General features: G+C 35.6%; 3 protein-coding genes and 1 long non-coding RNA gene across 4 annotated transcripts; 1 reads left to right on the top strand and 3 right to left on the bottom strand.

Annotated features, from left to right (window-relative positions):
- The first annotated feature begins 874 nt into the window (after window positions 1-874).
- Window positions 875-3332, top strand: LOC122303825. The gene is made up of 2 exons (XR_006240834.1): window positions 875-1285; window positions 2018-3332. It is a non-coding gene; the product is annotated as an uncharacterized LOC122303825 (long non-coding RNA).
- A 1055-nt stretch (window positions 3333-4387) lies between these two features.
- LOC122301381 (protein FAR-RED ELONGATED HYPOCOTYL 3-like) lies at window positions 4388-6109 on the bottom strand. The gene is made up of 4 exons (XM_043112682.1): window positions 4859-6109; window positions 4667-4771; window positions 4508-4612; window positions 4388-4426 (listed from the first exon to the last, which is right to left on the bottom strand). Exons 1-4 carry the CDS (start codon window positions 6107-6109, stop codon window positions 4388-4390), a joined length of 1500 nt encoding a protein of 499 aa, XP_042968616.1.
- A 9113-nt stretch (window positions 6110-15222) lies between these two features.
- On the bottom strand, window positions 15223-16275 carry LOC122292788. Its single transcript, XM_043101300.1, has one exon. The coding sequence runs from the start codon at window positions 16157-16159 to the stop codon at window positions 15449-15451; it is 711 nt and encodes a 236-aa protein (XP_042957234.1). The 5' UTR covers window positions 16160-16275; the 3' UTR covers window positions 15223-15448.
- A 4293-nt stretch (window positions 16276-20568) lies between these two features.
- LOC122292780 (RING-H2 finger protein ATL74-like) lies at window positions 20569-22295 on the bottom strand. Its single transcript, XM_043101290.1, has one exon. The coding sequence runs from the start codon at window positions 21419-21421 to the stop codon at window positions 20828-20830; it is 594 nt and encodes a 197-aa protein (XP_042957224.1). The 5' UTR covers window positions 21422-22295; the 3' UTR covers window positions 20569-20827.
- Window positions 22296-23277: the final 982 nt, after the last annotated feature.

Below are 23277 nucleotides of genomic sequence, written 5' to 3'. Positions count from 1 at the left end.
AACTATTAATTTCAATATTATTATTAAGAACCGGAAATAGATTATAATTCGGTTTCAAGGCTATCACTGCTCCTAAGGTTTATGGCATGCTCCAAAAAAATGATGTTTTCCTCAAAACTCAGCCGCCTGTTTTCCGACTACCTTACAAACTTGCAATTGTTTTTATTGAGAAGCGAAAGAAATATGAATAATGCTACTTTCTCATCTAAAATTTATCTAGATTGTCCTCTTAATGTGGCACCATCCAGTGAGGGAACTAGCAATTATTTAAAGGGGAGTCAACTTTTCTATTATATGGCACATTTATATAAAGATAATATTATATACAGTTTTAAGATGTGTAAGCTCTACGCATTTATTTTGAAAAAAAAAATTGAGTCCTCCATTAAAAATTAATTTTTCATGTAAGTCTTAAATTTACTTACTTTTTTCAAAGGGAGTAGGTAGGACTTGCACATCTCAAGACTGCAAACATTATTTCTCTTATATAAAATAAAATAAAAAAAGATTGAAAAATCATAAAAATATAACTACATATAAAATTATATCTTGTTAATTTGTTACATATACATAAAAATAAAATTCTAAAAACACAACTTAATCACACTTATGACAATACTGTTCATGGAATAATATTCATCTATTATTATTTTTGGAATGAAATATTTAGAATTTATTTATTTTTCATATAAACTATAAAGTGATATTTTAGAATATCATCTTTTATTCTAGGAAAAGTCTATATGCAACCGGGGTGTGTCCCCGGTGCGGCCTCGGGTCCTACGTGGCTAAACAAAATGTAAACGACGCCATTTACATTTTGTTTGAATTTTGCTCCGTGGCTTTCTCCCACAAACACAAATCCACCCTCGCTTCTCTCTCGTCCCCCCTCTCATCTCTCTCTTCCCTCTCATCTCACCCGAACCCTAAGCCTAACCCACAAATGCTCCCTCTCATCTCTCCTTTCTCATCTCTTCTCCGAAACACTCTTCTTCTTCTTTGTCTTCTTCGTCTTCTTCTTCTTCTTCTTCTCTTCCTTCTCCATCCCTAAAAATCATCTTCACCAACATTTCTTCTTCTTCTTCTAGAAATCGTGTTCTCCATCGATCTGTCTCCTAAACCCACGAAACGAAGCCTAACCCAAATCTGATCTCTCTTCGTCTTCTCCATCGATCTGTCTCCATCAACCCACGAAACGAACTCGTACCCAGATCTGGTCTTTCTCTTCGTCTTCCCCATTGCATCGTGCAAGTCTCCTTACGTCTAGATCTACGGCCACGTCACGGTAAGTTTCCTGCTAAACCCTGATTGTACTAGTTATATGCTTAGATCTGCACCACCTGTACACTGATTTTAGGTTGCTGACTTTGTACACTAGTTTTGTGTAATTTTTTTTTTCTTAGATCTGCGCTACGGAAATTTCCATGTTTTTTTGGGAGAAAATATTTTCTTGGAATTTGTTGAATTAGAAACTTGAAGGAAAAAATGGATTTCAAGTTATTAGTGGTTCAGATTTCTCTTTTTGTTCGGGTGCTTTTAGACTATCTTCATTTTACCCAAAGTAGGTGTTAATTTTATAATGAAAGGAGGCGTATCATGGCTGCCAATTTTCTATTTTATTTACAGACATATTGTTGACTTGTTACCTTTAGATATTACAAGAACATATAATATCCTCCTTGATGTTTGGAATGTTGAGATTATTTTTTTAAAGACATTTGGATTGAGAGGAATAAAGTTTTAAGCAACTTTGGGTAAAATGTGTTTGTGGGTGTGTGGGTTTCTGTTGGCAGGTTGTTTTTAATAGAACTGGATTGGTTGGCTTACTGATGAATGCTTGTGCGTGTATGATTGGTTGGTGGATTGCTTGGATCATATTGCTATGTTGAATTGATCTGGGTCTTTTTAGATTAGATTTTGAATGTTTATGTTTTGGTTTATTTCAGTAATTTGCAATTTCAAATGGGCCTGCCATGTTGTACTTTGGGTTGTAACAAGCATATATCTCTTATGTCAGGGCAGTGCAGGGCAGGCCAGGGCATTTATACCTGTATACCCATGTATACGCCAAATTTTTTTATATACAGTATTTGCATACATTGTATGAATTATTATTATCTACATTATTTGCATAAATTGTTCTGCTAGCATGCCAGTTTACTGCCTTTTGGTTTCTTTCCTAAATAAATGGAGATATTTGAAGTGTTGATTACTTGATTTGGAGATTTTGTGGAATTTGGATTCGGTTTATTTATTTATTTTGTTTCATGAATCTTTTGGTTGTGGATTCATCAAAGTACCTTACAATCTGTTTCTGGGCTTAACCAACTGCATTAGATTTCTTTAGTTTTTATTAGATGCATATATTATAGGGAAAATGAGAAAAAATACAATGTCAGAACTTAGGGATTGTAACTTAGGGATTGTAACTTAGGGGGGTTAACTGAATGACATTGCATGTTGCATTCTATTTTATCTCCTAGGGCAGGGCAATTAAAGTAATTAATTCAAACCAAAATGCTATTTAATTTTATTCCATCATTATTCAACTGTTATTCAATTATTTTATGGGGGTTCATCTTAGAATGTCATCATCACCTTCATCAATATCTTCTTCATCTTTTTCCAAACGTACTTTGGGTCAAACATTGTGCTTCTGCGAGCTTGAAGCCACTTTGAAATGGTCAACCACTGAAAAAAATCTCAGACGACCTTTCTTAGGGTGTTCAAAATACAATACCCAGGTAACTACACTAATCAGATGCCTAACAGAATTTCACAATATATAATTTCCTTTATAATGAACAGTTCATCAGCACCTCATATTTTTTTTTACTTATTAGGACTTACCATATTGTAAGTTTTTCAAGTGGTTGGATGGTAATGAAGTGACTGAGCTACAAGTTCGAGAAAGGGCCAACGGGCTGTTAAAGAAAGAGAAAGAGGTTGAGAAAATACTTGAGCTTCTCGAAAAGAGAGAGATGGAGCTACGTAAGATAGTGGATCGCCTCGAGAGGGTGGAGATTTTTCTATCCAATAATCGCGATGAGGTTATGCAAAGGGAGTTGGTGCATGCTGCAGAAGAAGCTAAAATAAGGCGTTTAGCTTCCCTACTTCGGATTTATTGCTTTTTTGCCTTTGTACATGCATGTTACCTAGTGTTATATAAGTAATTTAGCTTTCATCTTTCTAGTTCTCTGTTTAGGTATTGGAGTTGTACATGTGTATTATTTTGTTGTTTAGGTGTATTTATTTTATGGAATTGGACTGGTATTTAGCAGCTTGTCTCAGATTTTGGTATTGGAGAATTAGCAAATGTTGTATTTAGTGTTTTTTGACAAGTGAGAAATGGATTGAATCGGCTGTAACCTGGTGTATTTATTTTGTGGGATTGAACTGGTATTTGAGCAGCTTGTCTCTTTTTTGGTATTGGTTATCAAATGTTGTATCTAGTGTTTTTTAAAAGTTGGTGAGAAATGGATTGAAGGCTGTTTAGGTGTATTTATAAGTTGGGAATGAAATGTTGTATTCCAGCAGCTTGTCTCTTATTCAAGTAATCAGATTGGGCAAATGATGTATTTACCGTTTTTATTCAAGTGATAAATTAATTACAATCCGTTGTCTTTTTGCCCGACTTACAAATGCATGATGTCACAACATAAACCATTCATGCTGTAGAAGTTAATATGGCTCGGGTTTGCCCATAGCATATAATACATTGTTACAAAGTAAATAGTAAGAAAATTTTTATGATAATACTACTCATTCTAATGGGAGCATGATACACAACTACTTTTCCTGACTCTGTTTAGCAGTTTTATATCTCTATTACCTAATCAAATAATTATTTTACAATGTGTAATATTGGTCGAAAATAGAGTCAGTAGTGAATGAAGAACAATTTTCCCCTTTTATAACTCTGTTTCACAAATATTACACAGGGAAATACAAAAACTTTTCTCCTCCTCTTCAAGCATAATTTCCAGCACCTCACAAAGGCACAACACCTAAGATTTCTAATTTCACAGTAACGTATTAAGAATTCCAGCACCTCACAAAGGCAATATTCCTGAGATTTCTAATTTCACAATAACGTAACATGCATTCTAGCACCTCACAAAGGCACAATGTATAAGATTTATAATTTCATTCAAGAACATAACATGCATTCCAGCACCTCAATATCCCGATTTTTATCAAATTTCACAATCTAAAACCCATCCAAATACCTGTATGTTTTAACAATCCTACAAATTGTGCAAGTTCTTCCCAACAATTCCGAAAATGAAATACACACATTATTTCTCATTTGTTGACAATTTTTTCCAATACAACCCAACAAAGAATAATACCACAAATACATCAGTCTAAAACACCAATAAACTTATCATTGCAAAGGTTGTGAGTCATCCATGCCAATTTGCATCTGTAAATATTAAACAACAAATATATTAATGTGGTAATAGAGATTAGTATTAAACATTGCAAATGAGTTAAGATCAATTACGCTTTCCTGACTCTGCATCATTATTTCTTGAGGCTGAGTTCCAATAATGGCATTTGCACCGCTTTTGGTTTCTCCAATTGGCTGTTGATATTTAAACTCTTTACGCTAAAGCCAAATAATTAATATCGAACCCATAATAACGTAAAAATGTTAACATACCTGCTTGTTAGACACATCCATCAAAGATGGGCCAAACAAATTCCGACATACTTCCACAACTGACGTATCAGATTTTTCCGTGACTTGGGTGTCTCCTCCTCCTCGCTAAAAATGTCAAGACATCAAAAAATATTTTAACACGATAATTCATTTATAAAAGAAATTCTAATTGGAGTTAATAGATATATGCACCTCTTTACGCTTCCCTTTTGCTGGTGCTTTCTTTGTCTTTGCTTTGGCTTTCCGCATTTCTATCTCCATCCTGGATGCTCTTCTCAGAGATGGAGGTCTGCCTTTTCCTTTAACCACACGTGGGCTGTGTACTTCCCCAGTGCCACCTACTGTAGTGGCATTTGCCGTACTATCAACATTGGAACCAACTTGAGTCATCGATGGGGGTTCTTCATTCGCACGATAAAGCTCAATCATTGCGAGTAACTTAGCTCTCACATCCTCAGTATGCTTACTCGAACCCGCTGCATGGGTAATCATCTGATAACAGATACTTAGCAGACTTGAATATCTATTAGAATCTGGCCGTTGTTCCCCTTCGTCATAGCTACTTTTAAGTAACGTGTATCGCCTTTTAATATCCTTTCTCCATCGATCTAAAATGTACATTTCTAGCAAATATTTAATATCGTTACACCTGAACACGGCCAAAATGTGCCGACACAATATCCCCCTCATCTCAAATAATCCACAAGAGCATGTTGCAACTGCATCAATCTCACTAAAGTCCACAAAATATTTAACCAAATTAGTGAAATCTTCCAAACAAACTTCATCGTCAACCATATATGTCTTTACGGCACCAACAGAATTATGTAACTTTGGATTCAAGTCAATGATACCGTTGACTTGTTGTTGAACTTCTTTGAACTTAGCAATCGTGTACAACTCTTGGAACCTCTTTTCAATCGGAGATCTAGATATGCAGGGGATAGTGACATTAAATGACTGGAAGTCCGCAAGATTTTCATTCTCAATCTTTTTTTTCAATGCATTATCAAATTGGTCAACAAACTCCTTTAAGTTTGTCCTAGAATGTACATAACCGTCAAAGAATGCATTCATACTCTCGCTTTGCTGCGTGGTACTCATTCCAGCCCAGAAACATTCCTTCAAAAAAGCCGGCACCCAATGTTGACGCTCAACGTATAGGCTATGCAACCACGCATTCTCATGCAAGTTGTAAGTGGTAAGCAACTCATCCCAACATTTCTCAAACTCATCTGGCTGTTGGCTGTCATATACACATTTCATCAATGCATTTTTCATCCCCGTTTTGTACGAATCATATGAACCAAGCTTTTCTGGAACTTTCTTCAGTATATGCCAAAGACAAAAATGATGCCGGGTATTTGGAAAGACAATTGCGATTGCATTTTTCGTCGCTCTATCCTGATCAGTGATAATAACCTTCGGAGCGTTACCATCCATGCATTGCAACCATGTCTCGAATAACCACACAAAAGTCTCGGTATCCTCGCTAAAAATCAACCCTGCTCCCAACAAAATTGATTGTCCATGGTGGTTTTACACCAACAAATGGTGCAAAAGGCATCCCATATCGATTCGTTAGGTATGTGGTGTCAAATGTGACCACATCACTAAAATATTGGTACGCTGCTCTACTACGGGGGTCTGCCCAAAAGACGTTTTTTAATCTTCTGTCATCATCTATATCCATCATATAAAAGAACCCAGGATTTTTGTATTGCATCTGTAAAAAATACTGTCGGAGCGCTCCAGCACCATCTGCGCCAAGTCGTAGATGTCTTGCCTTGTCTATATAATTACAACAATCCTTTTCCAAAAATGGAAGATTCTCGAATCCACCCGCGCCAACAACGAGAGATCTGTAACTCTTATTCGCTCGGATGCCAGCCTGATCATTTGTATCTAGGACCCTTTTTACGGCATCACTTACTTCTCTATTACACCGAAAGAAGCGGGATTTCTTTGGACTGAGGCCATGGTTATGGATATTATGTACTGTCGTCAACCGAAGCACTCCATCTTGCCTTAAGGCATTAATCTTTGCCTTACATTCCGTCTTTCCTGTCAGATGTGGGTTAGCAATATTCAACGTCCTATTCCGGGCCTTCCCACCACGGGCACACGAAAGAGTGACGTATCTAACAGAGTTATCTTCTTCCCTTTCAGTCCGTTTTGTCATCATACCAAAGCCGCATTTTTTACCATATTCCTTATAATATCTTAATAGCTCTTCAAAGGAATTAAACTCCATTCCCGTTTTTGGCTCCTCAATCGAATCATCATCAACCACTTGGACATTCTGAGATTTCTCACCACTACCAGATCTAGAAGGCTGTTCAGATTCCCTCCCATCAGTTTTATTATCCGGATTTGAACCAACTAGTTTGCTCGTGCCAGAGCTTGTGCTGATAGGAGTTGGATGTTCCATGATATGTTGAAATGAGTAACCAGCATTCTGCAAAAAATTATAAAAGGCATTAATTAAAATGCTGCAATTAAGCGACGAATTATTTTTTCATATGTTGAAAAGAAGCCAACATATTAAGAATAAATCCAGATTAATCAGTTATCAGTACCTGTATGTTGATTGGATATTGATTACTACCCGGATATGGTAGAAAAGTTGTTGAGCACGTAGGCACTGGTCCAAAGTAACCAGGCATGTAATTTGGAATGTTTTGACTAGTTGATGGTATGGCCTAACAGGGTTATTAGATAAAGTTTTAGGTGTATTTTGGAAAAAATTTATCAATAGTACCAATGTAATTGCTTTTTTCTATTATATAACATACATACCTTGGATGGGGGATTTGAGCTAGATAATGTCTGCGAAGTTGGCTGTTCATTCTCGTTTCCCATGCCCGTAAAATATAATAGAACTGGCACCAATTAATTAATTCAACATAACTTTGAAATCTGAAATACTTTTTAATTGCAACTACAAGTAACAACCTCAATTACTATTTCCAGTCAATAATCTGATATTTTCATATTTTTGTTTATGGAAGTAGCAAAAAATAAATACGGACTATAAAGAGATGCGACAATGTTAAAATGACCATGAACATGTGGAACTCCAAAAATTAATTGTCTGAAATCTAAAAGGCCATGCACTCAAGTTTTAACACACAATATTGAGATTAGAAAAAATAAGCATGATCAGAAATCTCACACATAAAAAAAAAAACGTGGTGATATATCATTCTCCTCAACAAAGAGAGGCTGAAACGCATGGGCGTAAATATAAGCGGAAATATGAGTAGTGCCTAGCTTTCAATAAATATACACATCAACAAAAAATAGGCATGCTTATATCATGAACAAAACAGAGGCTTTATCTCGCTAGGAACAACAAATCTAGCTCCTATATCAATGTTACATCTCCTAAAAAATATTTTGTAGTTATTCCATAAGTAAATCCAACGTACAAATCTCCAATTGATCTGAGTTCGTCTTTATATGGTGCTTGAGTGTACCACATAGATACACTAGAGACAATCAAAATCCTCACAACCTAGATGTTTTTTTACAAAGAATCTGTCTTTGAAAGTACTTTGCAAAGAACTAAATATCATCATTAATATAGAAATGATGATTGATTTTAATTAGTCATCATTTGGTAACTAACAACTGGTCTTAAAGGCCAACCTCTACCGTCCCTTAACTCCATTAATCTTTGCCTGGAGTAATGCCAAACATTAGTTCCTGACATTCCAAAAACGAGATGCTGGATGGGCATCCAAAAAGGGATGGCTTTACCGATAAGTGCAAATGCACTTTTTGAGTTTTTAATTTATTTTAAATACTTTTCAAACATCTTTAAACACTTTTAAAAATTAAAAAATATCAGGGGAGTGCCTCCAAAACAAATTGTCAATATTCATACATCTTTTCCATGGCACAGAAATGAAAGACAGCATTTGCATGTACAAAGAAAGTGTATTAGCATGAGAAATTGGTCATCAAATGACAGCAAAAGCAATAGAAAATACAAAAAAAAAAAAAAAGGGAAAACAAACAAACAAATGAGGAACCCATATCAAACCCGGAACAAAGAAAAAATACTGCAAAAATCATTCTCTTATCTTCATTGGCAGATGAAAGAACAACATAAACATCAAGTTAAAAACACGCTGCTCTACCCACAACTGCAGATGAAGAACAAGCTAAAAACCCAGCTAAAGACCCAGCTAAAAACTCAGTTCAAACCAACGTAGTGAACCCACAAATGCAGATGAAAGAACAACATAAAAACCCAGTTAAAAACACGTTGCTCTACCCACAACTGCAGATGAAGAACAAGCTAAAAACCCAGCTAAAGACCCAGCTAAAAACTCAGTTCAAACCAACGTAGTGAACCCACAAATGCAAATGAAAGAACAACATAAAAATCCAGTTAAAAAGACGCTGCTCTACCCACAAATGCAGATGAAGAACAACCTAAAAATCGAGCTAAAAACCCAACTAAAAACTCAGTTACAAACCAACATACTGAACCCACAAATGCAGATGAAAGAACAACATAAAAACTCAGTTAAAAACATTTTCTTACCCACAAATGCAGATGAAGAACAAGATAAAATGTCAGTCCAAGCTGGTTGGCGAGATTGCAGCTTCCACGTATAGGCTATGCGCGAGTTTCCCTCCTCAGTTCTGCGCGAGTTTTGAGTTTCTGCAGTTGTACTGAAATCAATTCCCCCCCTAGTTTACCTTTCTCCGTTACCTTTTTTTTTTTTTAAATAATTATTATTTTTTATTAATATTTTAATTGCCACGTCAACCCCGGGGCCGCGGCGGGGTTATTCCCCGGGGGTACGTAGCAGAATTGTTTATTCTAACATGTAAGCTACTTTTTCATATTTTATGAAAAATGGAGATATTTTCATGTCACATTAAACATATAATGCTATAATTGAGAGTTTAAATAATTTTTTTCTTACTCAATGAAGTTTAGAAGATAGAATCTTTTAACTATTTTTCACAAAGATCATCTACCTTAAATGATTTTTCTTATATTTTCACTTTGAATTTCATATTAAGAAGCTCAATATTATATAACAAAAAACTTTAGAACTCATATTAATAAGTTTATTATTTCTCGTATACGTTATCCTAATTAAACTTAGTTTTAATTTTAATTTTGGAGAGACAAAATCTTTAAAAATAGATAATATATAAAAATTAAACAGAGTTTTGGGACTATAAGAAAAATATTAGAGAGATATATTTCTAGGTATATTGAAATTTTAGAAAAATCTTAAAGAGCATATAGAGATTATAAATTATTGGGGAGGGCCATTTTCTATATTTATATAATTATGTATAAAATCTAAGGGGTATTTTGTGTTTTCAAAAAGTTTTGGGGGCCATGAGTCCATCGTGGGTCCACTAGCACCACCATATTTTACCATATAGATGCTAAATGTTTTATTATAAAACATAATTACAAAATGGTAGAAGCAATCTATAGTTTCAGTCTTACTCATCTTATATTTTTGGATACCCTTTTGGTTTAAATATATATTTTTTTAATAAACCAATTGGTTATGTCAAAAGGATCATCTGAGTGGTAAGTTTTAAATAACCCAATAATATTCCTCTATAATCTCATTTACTTTTCTTTTTTTTTTTTTAATGAAAAATAGACTTAATTCATTTATGAAAACAAAGTTATAGCTATGACTTGATACATATAGAGAAAATCTCAGATTACAAGCCAACTACTCACAGTTGGGACTTTATTGGTATGGTCTTAATTTCTATAACTTTGTATAGACAAACTATCTGAGAGACCACACTCTGCCTAAATCAGAGATTTCAAACCACATCTTCTAGAGGATGAGAGGACTTTCACTCTATAGACAAAATGTCTAAAATACTATTTCTTTTTTAGTTTTACCTAAACCAAAGGAAATAGCAATAAACATTAAAATAAATGTAAAAATGACAAATTACAATTGTAAATCCATATTTTCAGCTTGAATGAAAGCAAAATAGAAGAAATGAAGAGACTATGGTGGCACGTGAGAACCATAGTCACGTGAGAAACACACGTCACGCTAGGAGTGTGGTGGTCAGTCAAGTCTTAAGAAAGTGAGGTTCTTGGTCCCAGAAACACTGCGCGTGGCGGCGGTAGAAGCTTTTCGATGCAGTGGCACGTGGATCTCACGCGCTGCTTTGACCTCCATGTATGACTCACGCGTTGCTCTGTTCAACGAAAGCCTTCAACCGTCTGAAATATCAGTGACATGGAAATCTTGTGTTGTGGCACGTGGTAATCGCTAGGTTTCAGAAAATAACAAATAAGCATTTTGTCATATTTTGGACGAAAAAATAAACAAAAATTGAAAAATAGAGGGCTGCACAATTTGTGGTCTAACCAGATGAGATGAGGGAGGGAATAGCTGAAGCTCCACCCCACCTCTAGGTTGGGTTTTTGCGTAAGTCTCTGTAGAGAAAAGGGAGAGAGCTTTTAGAGTCAAATCTCATTTACTATTTTGTTTAAAATGAATAATAAGTTTAGAAAATTTATGTTAGAAATACTTCATAAGTTGTTTTATAAAAATAATTTATATTTGAAACAAACTTGTAAAATTGATCGTCTCTTTATAATTCTTCATTTTTATGAGTTATTCGTACATGAATGTTCAGAAATATTTAAAGATTTTCATAACTCGAGGGGTGAATATATTAGCAAGAAAATCGTATTCATATATATATTGATCAACGTATTCATTGAAAGTAATAATAAAGCATTGAAAATCAAACAATATTCCTTCAATGTTAAGCATTATAACATGAAAAGATGTTTTTTTTTTCTTTTTGTATATATATATATAAAATGAGAAACAACAGGAGCAAATATAACAAGATTCTATATAATCATCATTAAGTACTACGATGACATACATAATCTCCTTCTTTTTCTCTTATTAAATAAAATCATTGGTGTTTTGTGAAGTTTTTCAAAGGATTTCCTTCAAAGTACCGTAACATGTCATATTAGGATTCTATTTTTACCGGTGTTAATATATGTACCATTATTATAAAGCATTCTAGATGGAGGTAATCTTTTGAGATTCGTGTAAATTCTACACCAACTTGTTTTTTAATTGGATGCTACTTGGGTTTATTTATGCTACAACGAATTTTATGTTACCATTTTTTACATTCTGAGATTAAAATAATAATAAAAGAAATACTTCAAAAATCGATACACTTTATAGATCTAGAAAAAAAATGTACGGATAAATTCTTATATTTCCAGGTATTCCCAACCATAAGTTTTATAATCACCATTTATAAATGATATCACATTCTTAAGAATAGAGTCGTCAAACCAAAAATACCATTAGAATTATATAGAAAAAATGGACCAACGGAACATTTTAAATATAAGAAATAAATATCTATGTAAAAAAAAAAAAAAAAAAGGAAAGTAAGCAAATTAAAAACCAATAAGAAATGAGAATTGATAGGGATACAAATGGATGCTACAAACGTTATACACACGAATGGCAGCTTAGGGGAAGAGGAATGGCAGAGTTTTGAGTGAGATCTTCCGAGATGGATGGAATGGCAGAGTTTCTGAGGGGGCTGAGAAGCTTTGGAACAGGGAGAAGGAATCGGAATGCCAGACTTTCTGAGAGAGAATGAAAAATATTGATGTCAGTGTGGATTCCTTCGTGGGATCCCTGTGTCCGTAGCAGAACTCATAAAAAAAAAAAAAAATCAATATAAGTTTTGATTTTTATAACTTTAGACCTTGATGTTTAATTTTTGCAAAATTGATACTTAGCTGAGGTGGCATCTTGAGACAACATTTCAGCCGGAAATAGTAGCAAAAGTATTGATTTTGTTAAGGGTAATGATGATATATTTACACCTCCTTTACTACAATATTACTTATTTATTATTCAGTTATTTATTTATTTTTTGGATTCTTTTAATTTAGATTAAAAATCTCAGAACATGAAATTATTGCATAATTTAAAAGAAAATAAATTTAATCAATCAATATAATCATGTAATTTAATTCAAAATAAATTTAATTTTATAAAAATTGACATTCTTTTACTCTTTGAGTTTCAAAATCATTATCAAAAAAGAAAGAGTCCCCTTTTAGTAACACATTCTGATATACATATTATAAATTATAAGGAAAATATCAAATTTATAATTTTTTAAAAAAATTTTATATTAAAATTAAAATTATTTTTAATTAAATTATATGATTACGCTTGATTCAATTTATTCTTTTTTTAAATTATGTAAAAAGATCATGTTCTGATATTTTTAATCTAAATTCAAAGAAAAAAAGAAAAAAATAATAGTAAGTAGTAAAATAAGTGTAAGGTCATCATTACGTGAAAGTTCAAGTATTGATTCCTTAAAAATATAGTTTTGAAAGCAAATCACTACAAAGGATACGCCCTGTTGCAGCTCTTGAATCCTTCGGAAATCACCCTATATTTCGCAGCTGATGGACTGTACCAACAATCGTTGCTTCGTCGCATGTTGGACGCCATATAATCGTTGCTTATGCTGGAACTCAGCTAATGTCTATAATCGTTGGCTTTACAGATGTTTTCCATCGTTTTTTACTGATGGAAAAAACAGAGGAAAGCCGTTGCAACTGCTTTGGAGGACCGATTGTAATCGCTGCACTTAATTGTTTGGGTCGATTTACAACGTCGCAGTCCCAGAAAATTCCCGCTGCAATTATCGATTGCATCCTCGACGATCTACATTTTCAATATTTCGCAAACCGCGTCCATTACAAATTCAAATTTTTACTCTGTTCTGGCCGGGTTCGTTTACGGCATTGAAGGAGACGAGGTGGAGCCCGATCCGTGTGGGGGAGAGCAGATCGACGGTGAGAGAGACGGTGAGCTTGTGGAGGGGCTGTGGAGCATGGGAGCGGCCGTGTAGAGGGCTGACTAAGCGGTGGTGCTGCGCCGTGGAGGAAGGCAGCGCAGGGCCGGAGTTGAGAACAGGGGGCCGATCCGTGTGGGGGAGAGCAGAAGAGACACGGCCGAGAGACGGAGAGCTTGGGGGGGTCGACGGACCTCATTTGCAGGAGGTGGTGTGTAGGCTAAGGAGGCGGCGGCTGGGAACCCATGCCAACTTGTTGGACTTCGACGGCGGCTGGGAACCCATGCGAGAGAGGGCCGGGCTTGGGGGGGTCGACGGCGGAAGATCTGTAGACGGCGAGAGAGGGCCGGAGCTTGGTTGGGTTGCCAGCGCGGTGGGTCGACGGCGGAAGAGCTTCAGAACAGGGGGAAGATGTGAAGATCGATCGGCCAAGTGAAGATCTGTAGGGGAGGGGAAGTGAAAAACAGTGGGTATAAATAATTAAGGCGCACGGTTTTGTTGACTAATATCCAAACCGTTGCAAAAGTTTTTTTTTTTTTTTTAGATGTTGCAGCGACTTTTTTGTTGCAACAAGTTCAAAAATCGCCATAAAAATTAATTTGAATATTGCAGCAATTTATAGTCGACATAAAAAGCCAAAAAGTGCTGCAAAAGACCAATTTCGAATTTTGATGTAAAAAATTTTGCAACCATATAAAAATTGTTGCAAATAAAGATTTTTTGCAACAATTTTTGTTCCATCAAACATAAAATTGCTGGAACAAGACCTTATTCTTGTAGTGAATACTCAATGAGAAAGAGGAGCTTGTGAGGCAAACACCTCATTTGTAAAATAGGCATCTCCTTGCTTAATTAACCTTATAAGATGATAGGAGTCTAATCAATCTGGTTCAGTCCAGTTACAGATAAAAGATTTTGGTCAATTATTTTTTTAAATCGGATTATTAACTATTGGTCTGATTTAGTCTATAAATATTTTTTTCCTCTTTTTTCTTTTGTGACAAAATAATTAATATAAAAAAATAATAAAATTAAAGTGAATTGATCTCTTTAATATTTCATATATGATTAATGAATGTTAAATAATTTAATTATATATATAGTCAATAGTGATCTATGGAATGAAAATCACATAATTAATTTATATAATTATTATATAAAATAATATATTATATATAAATATTTTAAAATATATATATACACATTCCGGTCCGGTCACTTTTTTCCGGTAGGTCGAATGTCTTACCCCCCTCCAAGGTGGGACCATAGACGGCAGCGAGTTTTCTTTTTTTTTAAAAAAGTCGTTATGGCTCATGCTTGGCAGTATTATATCTCAGATTTTATTTATTAAATCAAATATATTTTGGATATTTTTAAATAAATATACTTATTTCGTGATATATATATTTATATAGTATTTTGTATATTGACGGATGATATCAACTCTGACTATTTTGAAGGATTTTATGTGATTATGTTATAATTTATGGCCACCGTTAACTTATATATATAGCGTGGAGGAGGACAAAATGTGTTTTATTTTCTAGCTTCCTAATTCCTTTATTTTCATTATATTCTCTTACGTTATAATGTCGAGAACTTAATGTAAAGAAGCTCAAATGATCAAAATCGGGGGAACAAATAAATAAAGAAAGAAAAAAGAAATAGATGGAAGAGAGTGACTACCACTAGTTGCACTTTGTATTAAGTTGTACAAAGTACAAGTGACAAACTAATTAACAAGAGTCCAACGCGGGCCCAGCGCATCAAATACTTAGGTGTACAAATTTACACACACACATATATAGATTGCAATTGATGAACCCACGGATGGAACTCCCTTTAAAAATCAATAAATCAATTTCTACAAATATGTATGGGTGTGTATTCGGCAGCCATGGAAATTCATGAGTTGGTAGACGAGAACGCCGGTTGCACCAACCAACAATTCTTGAGCTGTGACTCGGTCGTTTCCCTGAACCCCTTCACCCTCGCCAAACAAAAATGTGTGCAACACGTCGATCCCAATCCCTTCACCCTGCTCGTCTTCAACAAATAACACAGCGGTCCACACTCCGCCCCCCTCCCCTGCACCACTATCCCCCACGCCTTCGTCTTTGATTCTCTCTCCCTCTCCTCCTCCTCCTTCTCCTCCTCCCCAAGCTCTTCCACGAATATTACCCCTTGTGGCAACGGAGTCTCTCCTCTCTCCCATCTACCCTTCACCGCCGCCCACTTCTCCTTCACCGCCTTTTCCGTCTCCAACCTCGTCGCCGCCTCGTCTTTCTCATTCTCCTCAAACACTTGCACCACCAGCGGCGCTTGGCGTAGGTTCTTCACGATGTCCACCACCGATTCTCGCATCCACTGGTCTAGGTTTTCACCTGAGATCTTCGCGCCGATGCCTTGATGTCGAGTCTGCAGTTTGTTGAAATAAGTAATCTTGTCCGACGTCCCCATCGATATTATTCTTCCTTTTCCGGCGGCGGATTCCGTGCGGTTAGGCATCATCAAGGAAGACGGAGGTCGAGCATTCTGATTCCGATGATTGTATTCATGGAGGAGGAGATTCCGATGGGAAACGGAACGAATGCTCAGAGAGGAAGAGGAAGCCATCGGAAGGGAAGGGATGGCGAAGGGGAAAAAGAAAGGCTGGATTACTTGTTGCAGTCTTTCGTCTGTCTTGTTATTTAGAAAGCATCTCTTAAATGAAGTTTTGTATTGCGAATAGCGCTTTAAAAGGTGAATTTTTATGTTGAGTTGATTTTGGACGGTCAAGATTGAGTCAGAACAGAGCCCGACTTTGTTGAATTCCTAATCCTGTTGTAATTCTGCTTCTTCGAAATTTCTTTTTTGGGGACCACGTGGCCCATGTGTACTAGAACGTGTAAAAACGTTTTTCCACGAGCTTCAGAAACTCTCTCTGTTTATCATATTTTCGAAAGCCTTTGCATAGATGGACGGTTTTAGGTGTGACCCGTGACAAGAACGTGGAAACTCGTGGAAAGTGCATGCAGTTCGGAGACTGCCACACCCTATACGTTCGCCGCGTGCAAAGCCCGACCAATCCATTTAGGCCTCTCTTACACCTCAGCACACTCGACCTTACACCTCAGCACAGTCACTATCTCTCTTTCTTTTTCTTTCCTCTATGATTATATTAATTTTTTTTGATATAAATTCAGCGTCTTATTATTCTTTATTTATTTTAAATAAACATTTATTAAAATCTCAAATTGATGACATTAAAGTTAAGATAAGCGTTTTGTATGATACCCTTCCCATCTTTTCGCCTTTTCCCTCTTATTGAATCCTAATATAAAAATATGAAACACCTTCGGTAACCGACAACAATATCAACTAATGATCCAAACCTACGTACCCAACCTCCTCCTTTCTCCAACTTTATTTTTAATGAAAAATACTTTAATCCAAAACAATGACACAAAACAAAACTCATAAATTGACCTTTTTTTTTTTTATTATTATGTGTTAAATTATAAAATTAATTTTATTATAAAATAAATCTAACATATTATATTTAATTATATTAATTTAATAAGATGTCTTTTTATAAAACCATTTTATGAATTTAATAGGAGTCTTTAAAAAAATGATGACAACGTTAACTGTAGCTTCGGGGTTTTTTTTTTAAAATATTTATTCTCATTTCATTCATTATGAAAATCAGTTACAAACATCTCTCTCTCGACAATAGAAATTATCTCAATTGGATCCTCTTCAATCCAGCAAGTCTCTCCATCCAAATGTAGTGCCCTCTTAACTAGCTTATGGGCTATACTATTCCATTTTCTATTTTCTATAGGTAAATCTCACTTCCCAATCTAGTCTTTGGGCTAGACTTTGTCTTATACCCCATTCAATCGTCTCATCCATGCATATGTAACCTCTCTACTCTTTATCTCCTTTATTTGTGTTTGCGCAACGCCTTTAAATATGACTTTCTTAATATTTTAGCTCAATGCATAACTCGATGGCCCTCCATAATTCCTATGCTTTTGTTAAGTCAAGTTCTCTAATGAAATCCTTTGCGGCACACAAAGCAATTAGAATCTCTCATATGCGGTCTCTTGCTATTACTCCTATGCCCATTTTTTGATTTTCCTTATTCGTAGCAGCATCAAAGTTGATCTTTGTATAGCCTTCAGCTGGTGGTAACCGTTTGACTTCATCCCTTCTCTGACCAGTTCTAACCGCTACTCGTCGTTCCCCCCTTCACATTCTTGAACTGTGGATTCATAATAACAATACTAATAATCCAAAATGTTAAGATACTTGAAAGCACGTTTATTTGATATTAAAATTTTTTCAAGAAAATAGCGTATAAAAAAGTTTTAAGATAATAAATGGAAAAATACAAATAGGATGTTAATTTGAAGTACTTATTATGTATTACTGTTTTTCTTATCGGCAATTTGCTGTTAATTGAAGATTGTATTGGATGCTAAATGCCAACTGGGCCGTTTATTCTGATGTTGGACGGCTACAATATCCGTGCTCAGAAAAAGAAAAAAACAGATCCATCCACCTAAACAGAAACCCAGTTAGGCCTCAAGGGCTGTGCCTACAGAATCCAGATTATTTTTAGGCTGGGCCCGGGCCCAGTAGCCCAAATTAGTTGATATAGTTATGGTTTTTTTATTTTATTTTTGAGAAGTGGTACAGTTATAAAGATATTACACAATAGTAAATTTATAAACTGAAATGTTTTTATATGATATATTAGATATATTTTATAATAAAAGTAGATTTATAATATAAAATACCATATCAAGTTAGGTTAATTTGTAGATTTATTTTTATGAGATCACTTTGTGAATAAAATATTTTGTTAACGCCTAAAAATAGCGCAACAATCTAAAAGGGGAGAAAGGTACATTCCTAGTCCCGCTGAGGTTGTTCGGGCCCAAATCAGTGTGGTATGGATCCCCCGGCAATGGTTTGGTGCTATTGTACAATGTTAGTGTGTACTTCCATTACGATAAATAGTAAATAAATGTAAAGGAAATAAATAGTAGGAGATACACAGATTTACATTGTTGAACACTAAGCCTACGTCCACTAAGGTTTGGGAGGGAAGAATCTATTATAATATGCTTGTTTACAATCTCTCATAATCTATGCTACTTGATGAATATGAACTCTTTTTTTTTTTTTTAAATAATATATATAATTTAATAATAATAATAAAGTTACACTCGGCTCGAAATAGGCACTGAAAATAGAGTTTTGCTAGATATAAGTGAGTTCGTGCATCAATTCATATACCGATGATCTTTTTTATTTAAAAATAATATAAAAAAATTGAGAAAAGAAAAATTTTTTCTATCTCATAAAAATTATTTTCATTTTTAATTCATACCATTTATGCGAATTTGTGCGCAAACCCAAATTGCAAGAAAATTTTTCCCTTAAATATTCTATTGGGCTTTAGTGTAAGATAATGTGGTAGCTAGATTTGCTACGTCAAATGAGTGCAAACCATCCATCCGTCAAAAAGTTAAGTACTACAGTGGTACGGTGTTGTCATTGTAATACTCGTACGAGTCATACTCCTAGTGGCATTACAGCGTGTATCGTGGACGTATGGTTGGACTAAAAAAGGACCGAAATGCAATTGCAAAATTGTAAACACTAATTTAATTCTTCCCGATTATTCCACCCTAATTTTAAAAAAAAAATTCTTCGCCGCAATATTTAGAATCAAGGAAAAATCTCTTAACTGATAGATATCTCAATCTCAATCACGTCCAAACGATGAGAAAAGGGGGATGCGTGTTTCCAATCATCAATGATGCTCTTCCATAAAAATAAAATATTCCAATCACATTACACTACTACTTATCTATGTAGTTCATGCATGATTTTCTTTCTTGACTGTGGACCTCACAGTCACAGTAATTTAATTATTTCTTCTACCAACTCATTCTCTCCCACTCCCCAGTATGATTTAACAATCGCAATTTGTTTCTGGTTTGTACCCCCATTTTCTTACAGATATTTATATGACTTAGGACGTCCAAGTACTCCTCAGGCTCAGTCAGATAGTACTTTTTTTTTTTTCCTTCTTTTTTCTTTTGAGCATTTCTGATCTTTTTCTATGTGTAGGAGGAAGGTGTGAAAGTGTTAAAACTAGAATGGTATCAGCATGACAACATTATTTCGACTCACACGCAAGGTGGCTAAGCATCGTTTTTACACAACATGGGAATATTGCCACCAGTACTGTCCAAGTCTCAAGTTCCGAAATTGAAAAGGGAGGTTATGCCTTTGTGCCCAATAACTCTACCTTTTTTAACTCAAAAATGAAGGAATCAACACCTTTCATCTGACTTTGGTTGCCAATGCAAACCACTTTGAATAATAATTGACCAGAGAAAGGCACGTGCTATGCACGTGGAGATTCCTCCTCGTTAGCACTTTGAAGGAGGAGTGATTGCAAACTGCAACCCAAAAAAAAAAAAAAAAAAAAAAAAATTGCTTTTGCCACTGCATGCCTAAGTGAAGTCTTTATCTTCTTGGATTTATAGAGTCTAGAAATGATTTATACAAACTCTAAATAAATAAGTCTAGTATTTGTAAAAATATGAACCCTACCTTAAAAAAGTAATATATATATATATATATATTCTTTATCAGTGAACTCACTTTTTAACAAAAAGATTTTTTATGAAATTTAAATTTGTATCTCATATTAATCATTAAATAAATATCTAATCTTCTCGCGCCTACAATGGACTTCTTAATGCTTCCAGTTGAAAGGATGGAATATCTCCTATTTTGTGATGTAACCACGAAATGATTTCACATGTTTTTGGTGGAGTGCAAATGCTGGTTCTTGCATTCTACAAAACCAAGATCTGTCTATTCAACAAACCCACTCTAGTTTTCTGTAGAGAATATGATTCATCAAACGATGATGAACGGTACCCTCGAACAAATAAGCGGATAATTCAGATTAATAGAGAGCCGCCGGACGTGGAAGAGAGAGGCAAACAAGAAACTTTTCACTACAAATTATTTTCTTTTATCCCAAACAGATCGATACAGTTTTGCCTCAGGAACCTTGATAGACATATTGAAGTTGCAAGTAAGACGCCTCTCTATGCACAATATATATAATCATGACTAAGCTAACAATATGTAAAGAAAATATTACCAGCTACCATCTAAAACAAACAAAGAAAACCTACAATTTCCTTCCGATTAATTGGTTGGGGGCAGAGTTGGAGGATCGCGAGATATATATTTGCAATTCAGGATTCAACTTACCTCATCCACAGCTATTGGCACATCCGCTTGTCCTTCCGATGCATTTGTAATATGCCGACTTCCAGCATCCGCATCCCCACCGTCGGAACTTGCTGGCTGTTCTAGCAACGATTGACGGCAAGTTGGACATGATGAGTGTGACATCAACCAAGTGTCTATACACCTTACATGGAACCCATGGTTACATTTTGGCAGCACTCTAACTTTCTCACCATCCGCAAATTCGCCAAGGCAAATTGGACAATCTGTGGCCGGAATATTGAGCCCTGACCCGTATACAGCTACGGGGATTTGACGCAATGCGCTCTTTTTAAGGCCCGTGGCAGCCAGACGTGCAGCAGTCTCATCCGGTGTTTCAAACGCAAACCTACGGCTACATCTTAGGGCGCAACGCACAATTGAATTTAGTCCCAGCGCGCATATTAATGCACAAAGCAAGGCTGCTAGGATAATCACCATGTTGGTATCGAAGTTTGCCTCGCTACCGTAAGACCCATGGGTGCTTCTACTCCCATTAGATGGTGGCGTGCTTGATTCTGTATCGAGGAGTAGACGGTGTGAACGATGATGAAGACTTATTACCATTGCTCAACAGGGTCACCGCTTTTTACCTGGACCGAAAACTAATAGGAGAACTCCAAATTCTTGCACCCTAGCTCTCTCTTGTTTCGATTTCAGAAAAGGCCTTGTTGCGGTCTGCAGCTTGATGAAGTACTTATGCAAATAGGCTTGTGAGTTCGTTACTCCAACGCAGTTCAGCTGCAAATCGGACTACAAAAGAGACGGAAAGAAGAGACTTCATCTCACTCATGTGTGAACAAAGCTCTGATCGAGTTGTTGGTTTTCGGATCCTTGTGTTCTTGGACTGCTGTACAAGGCTGCTGCTGGAGAACTCCAGATAAGGCTTGGACTTTGTCCGTGATTTTGCCAGTGATTGGAGGAGGGGGCAAAGGAAAAATTAAATAAAGTAGGGGCTTGAGGTTTCTTTCTTTTGGGTTTGGGATCTCGTTGTTCTGGTTTCAACTAAAGTGATAGGTGGGCTTGCTTTTTGGGTTATGGTAATGTTTACTCTTAACTAGATAAAGGTCTTAAAACGAGGGGCGGAAAAAAGCATATTGCTGGTCACCGGGACAAGAGAAGTGGCAGTGAATTAATAGTCTTGAGCATTTGAAGGATAATTATCAGCTAGCTTAATTACAAGAATACAAACAACCTGGATTTTTATTCACAAATGATCCTCACTAAACCATCAAGGAAATCGTTTCTTCGTCAGACCAACAACTCATAATTAATGGCAACTACGATGAAGGAAGGAGGGTATAGATCATCAGAACTACCTCCCGTTCCTAAAGTTAATACAACACGAGAGGTGGTTTAATTCATGATACAAGAGGATTATTCATTTGAGTGATAGGGGAAGAGAGAGTTTGATGCGTTATTTGTAGATTGTGAGAGGTTGTATTTTAAAGGGCTTTGTAGGCCAGGCCACTTGGAATGTGGCATCGAGAACAGAGATACAGATGGGAGGCTATAATACCAAATGAAATCAAGTTAATCTATTGGCTTTCTTTTTATTTCATTGTCATCGTTGAGGGAACTGACAAACAAAGAGGGTTAAACTTCAGAATCAAGTAGAAGGAAAAGTTTCTGGGAATTTTGATTATGGTACCTGATCCCAACTAATCCTTATTAGCTTATTTTTTTTTATATGAAAAAAAAAAATGCTTATTCTCAGCACCAAATCCTTCTCCCACTCTTCCACTTTCCCTTTAATTTAAAGGTTAAGTAAAATGTTCGTTGGGTTTTTGGCCAATGTCCATCATTGGATCCCAACATTCATGAATAAAGCGAATCTCAGCATGCGTGTGTACAATTTAATTTAGTTTGGCATGGTAGGTCGATATATAATAACAATGATAGTAATAATTAATAAAGTTTAACCACTCCAAGATAGGTTAGATAACTCTCCAACTTAGAATTGGGTAGAAGGCAAGCATATATGGGCCATAAATATTAACATCGTCATTTGGGTACCATCTCAAGAGTCACATCCCTTGATGATCTATCGCTTAAGTCACAATAAGATGATGCTAGCTAATGTCATGTTCACCATTAATTAAACTGTCCTACGAGGGCCATTTACAATTCTTTTCTGGCTATATATATCAGCCGCCCACTGCCGTAAGCTCTAGCCTTTTGCAACTTCACCCGTATTAATTTTCTTGTAATATTGGAGCACCTGCATCAACCGTGGTAGTAGTAGTAGATGGACTTCAGATTAACATCATCAACCATTATCATCGCCTACTGGAATTAAATATGGATGGAAAGCACGTCCGTTAAAGCCATATATTTTTGTTGCTTTGGCTGCATCAGCAGTTGGCCACAAATCACCAATCAAAAGAAAAAGAAGAAGAAAAAATTAAAAAATCATCAAACTC

This window comes from Carya illinoinensis, chromosome 1 (assembly GCF_018687715.1).
Source record: "Carya illinoinensis cultivar Pawnee chromosome 1, C.illinoinensisPawnee_v1, whole genome shotgun sequence".
Taxonomy (NCBI): Eukaryota; Viridiplantae; Streptophyta; class Magnoliopsida; order Fagales; family Juglandaceae; genus Carya; species Carya illinoinensis.
The sequence above is the reverse complement of the archived record's forward strand: the minus strand, read 5'-3'. Positions and strand labels throughout refer to the sequence as shown.

What these genes read in the sequence shown, in the direction of transcription:
- LOC122301381 (XM_043112682.1), bottom strand. Translation starts at nt 6,109, where the DNA reads ATGGATGGTAACGCTCCGAAGGTTATTATCACTGATCAGGATAGAGCG. An exon ending in CAAAAGGGAAGCGTAAAGAG is followed by an intron (nt 4,772 to 4,858) that starts GTGCATATATCT and finishes TGACATTTTTAG; the next exon opens with CGAGGAGGAGGAGACACCCA. An exon ending in TGGATGTGTCTAACAAGCAG is followed by an intron (nt 4,613 to 4,666) that starts GTATGTTAACAT and finishes ATTTGGCTTTAG; the next exon opens with CGTAAAGAGTTTAAATATCA.
- LOC122292788 (XM_043101300.1), bottom strand. Translation starts at nt 16,159, where the DNA reads ATGGCTTCCTCTTCCTCTCTGAGCATTCGTTCCGTTTCCCATCGGAAT.
- LOC122292780 (XM_043101290.1), bottom strand. Translation starts at nt 21,421, where the DNA reads ATGGTAATAAGTCTTCATCATCGTTCACACCGTCTACTCCTCGATACA.